Source organism: Sprattus sprattus (genome assembly GCF_963457725.1).
Source record: "Sprattus sprattus genome assembly, chromosome: 1".
In the NCBI taxonomy this organism is placed as follows: domain Eukaryota; kingdom Metazoa; phylum Chordata; class Actinopteri; order Clupeiformes; family Clupeidae; genus Sprattus; species Sprattus sprattus.
Genome location: NC_137920.1, coordinates 69,782,615 through 69,790,236, shown reverse-complemented (window position 1 = coordinate 69,790,236; position 7,622 = coordinate 69,782,615). Strand labels below are relative to the sequence as shown.

General features: G+C 41.1%; 1 protein-coding gene across 1 annotated transcript; it reads right to left on the bottom strand.

The window, feature by feature from the left end:
• Positions 1-2,836: 2,836 nt before the first annotated feature.
• Positions 2,837-7,354, bottom strand: igbp1 (immunoglobulin (CD79A) binding protein 1; the record flags this gene model as incomplete). The annotated part of the gene is made up of 6 exons (XM_080849736.1): positions 2,837-4,925; positions 5,193-5,311; positions 5,799-5,875; positions 5,966-6,161; positions 6,260-6,568; positions 7,143-7,354. The coding sequence occupies 6 exons, from the start codon at positions 7,352-7,354 to the stop codon at positions 4,777-4,779; spliced, it is 1,062 nt and encodes a 353-aa protein (XP_080705862.1). The 3' UTR covers positions 2,837-4,776.
• Between the last annotated feature and the right edge of the window lie 268 nt (positions 7,355-7,622).

Below are 7,622 nucleotides of genomic sequence, written 5' to 3'. Positions count from 1 at the left end.
TATAATCCATAAAGACAGTTGAAGTTTCAGTAACCAAAATGTGATCAAGGCAGAGCGTGCCTACACTTCTGTTATATGAACAAGTATTGCATCCTCTTGACAGAAGATGATTGTATAATTAACTTATAATTGCAAGTATAATTTCCCAACACAAATTTTGATTTGTATCAGCTGTAGTGACACAGAATTTTCCTCACGGTTGTATTTATGTATATTATATGTTACAATGTTGTAAAAAGAGAAAGTAGATGTTCATTTCTATATCTGAAGGTGTACCACTTTCTATAACTATAACTGGCCTGCTCAAATGATTTCAGCAAGATGCAGTGGAGTAGTCGACTACTATCCATGCAAACCTTCAGACGAGACTTTGGAGTGTAGTTTGAACAGTACATGTTCTTGTAAGGACCAGAAACCATATTGTAGGTAAGGATCTGTTCTACGGGAAAAACTACCTGTTGTCATAATGCAGTTGTGTTTTATGTCAGTTTTTATACATAGCGATCTTAGACATTCCCTTCCTTCCTCACTTCTTTGGCAGATGCAATTCTTACATTGATGAATGGTTCATCGGTGGGAACTGCGATCAGAAGTGGACCACTGTCACCTTTGCCTTAGTGGCATCGCTCCCTGGATTGGGATTAGCCATTATAGTGGGAGTCATTGTCTACTGTGTCAGAAAACCAGCAAAAGGCAAAAAAGACAGGTACGTGAGTGAAGGGCTAGGAGTCTGAGGGTTGATGTGACCTAATTTAATCTAATAAGAGTTTTAGAGATTCTCTTAATCTCCTTTGGGTATTGTAATATATGTGTGGTTCTACAGAAATGTAGATGGATAGATAAATGGATACTTTATTGATCCCGAGGGAAATTAAGGAACTGTAATGCACTGTAAACATCAAACAGCAGAGGGGTCTGAAAGTCCATCGTGCAACGTCTATGTGACCTCCGAGTGTCTCCTAATAAAGCTGAGGATGCTGTTTTATTGACCCGTTACTGAGTCTAACGTCAGCTGTGTTGATTATGTTCAAGGTGTCTGAGGGAAAATAAGGCGGCAACCATTAATCATCAACAAGAAGATGACATGTTTAAAAACATGGTCTTTGCCTCTGATATGCAGGTGAGAGTAAACGATGAACGGTGAAATCATCATGGATCTGTATCACATATGCAGGCAGTGAACATTCTTCAAAAAACAACAAGTTATTTGTGTTTTTGGTTTTGTGGTTAGCCATCATACAATGTAGTGTTTCCATACACAATCACCTCTTTGGTTGAAAAATGTGTCACACAAAGTTGAATATGAAACCACACTTGTGGTGAAGTAGAGGGGATAATGGAAACCATATGGCCTGATAACAACTACCCTCTTCTCAAAGGAGCGTCCACACTCCAGGCCTCCACCGGAGAGCATGAGACCCCCCAATGTCAACGTCCCAATGGCAGACCGCAACTACAGGTGAGACAACAATCAGTGAGGTTGTCTTACACAACGCTAGTAAGATGTTGAGCCATTTTCACTGGGTTTTATTTTCACCTGCACTTCATATTGACTTGACACAGCAGCAGGATGCCTCCCCCTTCAGACATGGCATCATCAAGCAGACCTTACAGGCACGTAGAAGCTGCTAACCTACTCGACATCTTTCAATGACTTCATCACTGCACGTTTGTTGTTAATCATGGATGCAAGTCTAATCGTTTGATTTTAATTGACGGATGCTCGTATCCATGAAGCCACATATTTCTGAGGCTTTATCAATATATGTTCGTACACTTTTGGCAACACCTGACTTTTTCTCTAGACAATTCACAATTTTGTTTGTTCCAAACAGTCAGCAGAGAAACATCCATCCATCACAAGATAGACAGTTTATGGGGGGACCTCCCACAACATCCAACAGGCATGTATTCTTCAGTCCAATTATGCTAACCTACAATATCTACAGCATTCAGACCCCTTCACTTTTTTCACATTTTGTTATGTGTGCAGCCTTACGCTGAAATCATTTAAACTATTATTTTCCCTCATCAATACCCCAAAATGACAATGACATTTGTGCACATCCATTAAAAAAAGGAAGAGCTAAAATATCACATTGACATAACTATTCAGACTCTTCGCTATGACAAAGTGAGGGTCAAAGTGAGGGTCAATATATGATATCAGCTTTTTAGTTTTTAATACATTTGCATTCTAAAACCCCATTTTCACTTTCTCATTATGGGGTATTGAGTGTAGACTGAATATCAACAATTTAAGTGTTAGACTGCTGCAACATGACAAAACGTTTTAAAAAAGGGAAGTGGTCTGACTACTTTTTGAGTGCACTGTTCCAGGGTCTAATTACTGGACATCTATAGTGGAGCTATAAATCTTCAGATTGTCAGCACGTGCAGGACTCTGTTATCAGTGAGCTGAAAGGTTATCCATGTTAGAAATGGCAAACCCCTGCGTTGCCTCACCTCGCCTTCTGAAGTATGTGTAATCTCCCCCCTTTACAGCTCTGGCTCTGGGATGGGGCAGGTGCTGAGAAACCCGTACACGTCTCCTGGGAGGCCTCCGTATGACGGCCCAAGTCCTTCGACAGACTACAACGACTACAGACACAAACAGCCCCCTGTGAATGGCATGGTGGGTGTTTGTGAGCCAAATAACATTTCAGCACTTTCAATGTAGTCCTAGTAGTCCTCTTCTGAGTGTTAAAAAGGCAAGGCAAATACACACGTCAGCATTCATTTCTTCAGTAGAAAAGGGACATTTTAGAAGCCATTAAAAGGTTTAAAGACTAAACCTGGCAAGACGGATAATTTTTATTTCAGATGAAAAAGGCTACAAGATGAAAGTACATTTTGCTTTCTTTAATCACAACCATTTAAATATACAAAGTGGGACACCACTTAAGTAGAACCAGTGTGTTATTAAAACTGTCTAGAATAACATATATTATGCAGTGCGGTGTCACCAGCACAGTACAATTGACAGCAATTTAACCAGGAAATCTGCAAAATGGCTTGATAGAGCAACACCAGCTGGTAAGTATGGGTTCTGTTAAATCATGACTGAGTTTTGGCATTATTTGTAATTTGTGGGATAAAATGACTGGCATGAACATAAAAAAACTGCAAGCCCTAGGCAGTGACACGATGGAGGGTATTGCCGTCAGCAATGACTGTATGCATATCTCCTGTGCCCATATCTCAGAAGGTGATGGCATCAGACTTCCCCCGCTCAGCTCCACCAGCTCGGCCCTTTCCCCAGCCAGACTACAACCCCCCCAACCCCCAGTTTCAGAGGCCAATGATGGATGGGAGGTATTGAGGACTTGCAGCAGACCTTAGATGACACGAGGCAGTGTGTGAAGTCTCTCAGATCTCCCTATTTGTACATAATTGATTTCGTTTTTCAAACTACTTAAAACACCTGACAAGGCTATTTCTGACATGAGTCTGGCAAGTGATTGTAAGCCACAATACATTCTCAGAGGAAAATGTAAGAGAAATGTCGTTCCTTTCATACAGAATGCTGACAACACGGGTCATCTTGAGATTCTTTACATATCTATGTTTTAGCTAATTTCTCATCGACTAGATCATCAATACTGAATAACTGTTCTGTTCAATCCATGGGGTCTTTTGACAAACCAAAGACCAGGGGAAAAAAGTAGAATATGAGGCTTCCTTTAATTTTACAGGTTGACAGTATAGTCACTGAACATGGCACAACACACAATCCCAGCTAATCTGCCAATCTGCCAGCTTCACAGCATAACACCCAAGCTAATGTATAAAACTCCACGAGTCCTTGTCAAGTAAAAACAAATACTATTTGAGTCTTGAGTACTTTTTTTTCCTTATTATAAAACAAATGCTTTCAAATCCACTGCCAAGAAGGTGATTTGGCATTACTTGTCCACAATCACTGACCCTTCGATCTTGCTCAGACAGTATGTTCTTGATAGATAAGTAGGCTATAGTCTCTGGGTGTGACACCATGTACGGCATAACCAAACCCTATTTGCACTTCTTTGGATTGCTGCCAAACCCAAACATCAATGGGTTGGAAGGTCTGAAACTTTATAGCAACTGTAAATATATACAGTGGAAAGGAAAGGTTTTATCCAATACAACTGTACACCAACAACCACCCATAACCAGTGCCCAACCTACAAGCAGTCTGCACCACCGATGTTCATGCTACTGAAGGACTCAAGGGGCCTCCTGAAATTCTTCAAAAATGGTTTTCAATATAGCTGCAAAAGTCAAACTGGGGTTCCACCGCTATACACTAAGATTGAAAACCAAACATATATTATACTAGAGCAAGAAACCCAGCATAACAATGACACATGTGTCTTATAAATCAGTAAGCGTCCAAGTGCTTGTGAGCAATCATCTAAAAGAGGGTCAAATACAACATGTTGGAGAGGAAATAATCTGCCTTGAAAATCCCCAACTGTGGGTATTGGCTTAATTTTCCATCTGATTTTAACCGAGATGGCTTGGTGTGGGATTGGTTTCATAACATTACGAACGGGCATGGTTCCCTCAGGACTGTGGTCAGACATACAGTTCCCCTTTGAATGGCTGTCTTACTGAGCAGAACTCAAGGCAGGAAACATAGCGTGTTTCATACACACCCGCAGCCGGTTCAGCTTTTATTTCCAAAAAAAAAAAAAAAATCAGGGAGATATTTGTGTGCTTGGCATGGTAGGTGTGTGGGCGCGTGGCGTGACTGACAATGTGTGCGTGGGGCTTGACACCGCTGAGGAGCAGTCAGCCCATGTTGTGGCGATTGCCGTAGCCTCTCCGATGCGAGTCTTTCCAGTTGTCCCAGTCCCTTGCTTTCTGCAGCGCCTCTTCATCGTCATTCTCTTCCCTTCTCTCTTTCTCCTCTTTCTCTAGCTCCGCTGCATCGTAGTCGGCTGGCAAAAAGGACAGAGAGGAGAGAAACTTCAGGGCAGTTTTCACATTTACATTAAGTCATTAAGCAGAGCCTTCTATCCAAAGTGTCTACATCTTTGCAGTATATATTTAGTACATATGTATATATACATATAAACTACATATATATATATATACTATACTGTATATGTAGTATACACTCCAAACGCATAGATTGCCTTGGAAATCAAAGCCACCGTTCATGCAGCTGTGTTTCAGATTGACGGGTGAGAGTGACCAATGCCTACCAGAGGGGCCGGGGCCACGTGGGATGCCCTGGTCTGGCTGGCAGTTCTTCTTCCTGTGCTCTTCATACCATTCGTCCACCGTCACGGTCGCCAAGCTGGGGTAACCAGCCCCAAACACTCTACGAATAAGATTTAATGTCAACATTAACTTCACAACCTTACTTTACCGTGGTAGTTACAGGACACCATTTAACTTATCAGATAGTTCTGTGAGGAAAAACCATGACGTATAAAAAAAGGCCAGATAAGCAGTGACATCAAGTGGAACGAACACTGAACTGGTGGGTCAATAGAGGGAAGAGAAAACTACCAAGGAACCACATATATCCTTCAGATGTAATGTCTACTATGAATACATACTGTACAGCGGAAATTACACACAACATTGCATAGAAAACTCATCCAGACATTTTGATAGCCAACAGTAGGTCAACAACAATGAGTATAAAGTTTTGATTAATTGGACCTCTACACATTAAACCAAAAACAAACACTGTTAAACACTGTTAAAATAATTTAAAAATAATAAAAGAAAACCCCTGTACTAAGTGAGGTATCACACCAGGGGGCATGAGTGTTATAGGGCGAGGTAATTTGTGGACATACTTTGCCTGCACAGCATCTTTTGTAAGGATGAATGGCTTCATGGGAGGCCTTCTTGGTTGAGATGGTTGTGCTGAACTCTGAAATGAGTCAGAAAACAAAAGGTGATCACCAAATCACATGTTTCATATAAAACTGTTAGGTGTGGAGTCAAGTACATCTAGACACACCTCTCTGAGAACGTCCATTCTCTTGAGAATCTCCATTTCTTGATCAATACTCTCAATTTCCTCCAGAGAGATCACAATCCACCTTCGAATATTCAGGAGGTAGAAATCCCTCACAATCTCATCATCTGCCGTTCCACTGTCTACTGAAGCTTTGATCTCTGACAGTTTTGCCTCCGAGTCTTTTTTCTGTTTAAACCTAGATATGTAGAGAACAAGATAGAAAAAACATTATGTGTGAGCTGCTTAAACACAAAACCTTAACAGCTCGAAATAGTTTACAGATATCACACTCACCTCTCGATTTTAGCCTGTCTTTGTTTAGCCATTGTGATGAGGTCTGCTTGTTGGAGGGGGGCTGCAGGCAGTATTGCATCTTCCTCAGGTGTTCCATCTGCAGCCTCGCTGGATTCTGGCATTTTAAAATTGCTAATGTTGTATTCCTTGCACCTCTTCAAGAAATCCAGAAAATAGACACGGGCCATTTGAACGTGCTCCAAACGCTTGGACAGATTAACCTGTTTCATGGTTAAAGCGCCGAGTAGAGCAGGAAGCATCAGATACTTCAAGTCTGTGGTGGCAATCTCCTCCAGTTCCTCATTCCGACTGGAAGGCAAACATGGGGTTTGTTCAGTTAGGTACCTAATGACTCAATTTTCAATATTTTCAATTGTATTTTTGACGCTGGCTTGCGTGTTTAAAATAAGCAGGGACAAGAGGCACGGCGAGATGGACATGTTACACAGCAATACATATGTATACTAGATAGCGAAGTTAGTCTACAACCTGCTAACTAAGATAGCTAGGTTGCTAACGTCTGTTTCCATTCGAATGACAGACTTCATCACTGAACAACACAACTTCAAGCAGAAGAATTTCAGTTAATATGAATAACATTGTATTTGCGTTACAACTTGGCAAGTGACTGGCTAATGTTGATTGACTATGGTCACTAGCTATTGAGCTAAAGTTAGCTATACTCTTACCCAAGTTTTAGTTATTATCAAACTCCTTATATTGTGAAGTCTGAGCTTTAGGAGAGAAAATATGTTTTGTGTTATTGTGTCAGCTACACAATTCAACGATAATCCTAACGTTATGTCAGACTGGTAAGTGGAATTGAATTGATGAGCCAACGTCAACATTAGCTAGCTGGCCTTAGCCGTCTTGCCAGGCTCACCTGAATAAATCGAGCTGGGCGACCATCCGCGTTGCCTCTTCCAGTTGCATAAGTCCGCGCTTAACTTTAACTTGAATTGGATTAGACCCTGTAGGTTCGTTTGTGGTATCTACTTCTTCGTAGAATTTCCATCCACGATCTAGTAAATCGGTAAGTTTAGGAGTCTCTGACTCTGAGTTTTGTGTGAGGTTGACATCTTCTGCTGACGCCATTTTCTCGAAAGTGAAAAACAACAAATACACATACAGGTCGGCTTCCGTAGTTTCCAGTATCAACACTTTAAGTCATCAGCCTATAGGTGTCAGTGTTGCACTACTAGATGGGTACCCTCTTCCAAAAAGGGGTTTTTCTTAACAGGTCATTTTTAATTAGAACTGGTTCGCAAAAAGTCATTGTGTGGACATCCTACCGCCTGCAAAGGGTAGTGGATGGCAAAAGGCTCATTGTAGTGTATTTAAAAATGATGGTTTTACTCAACCT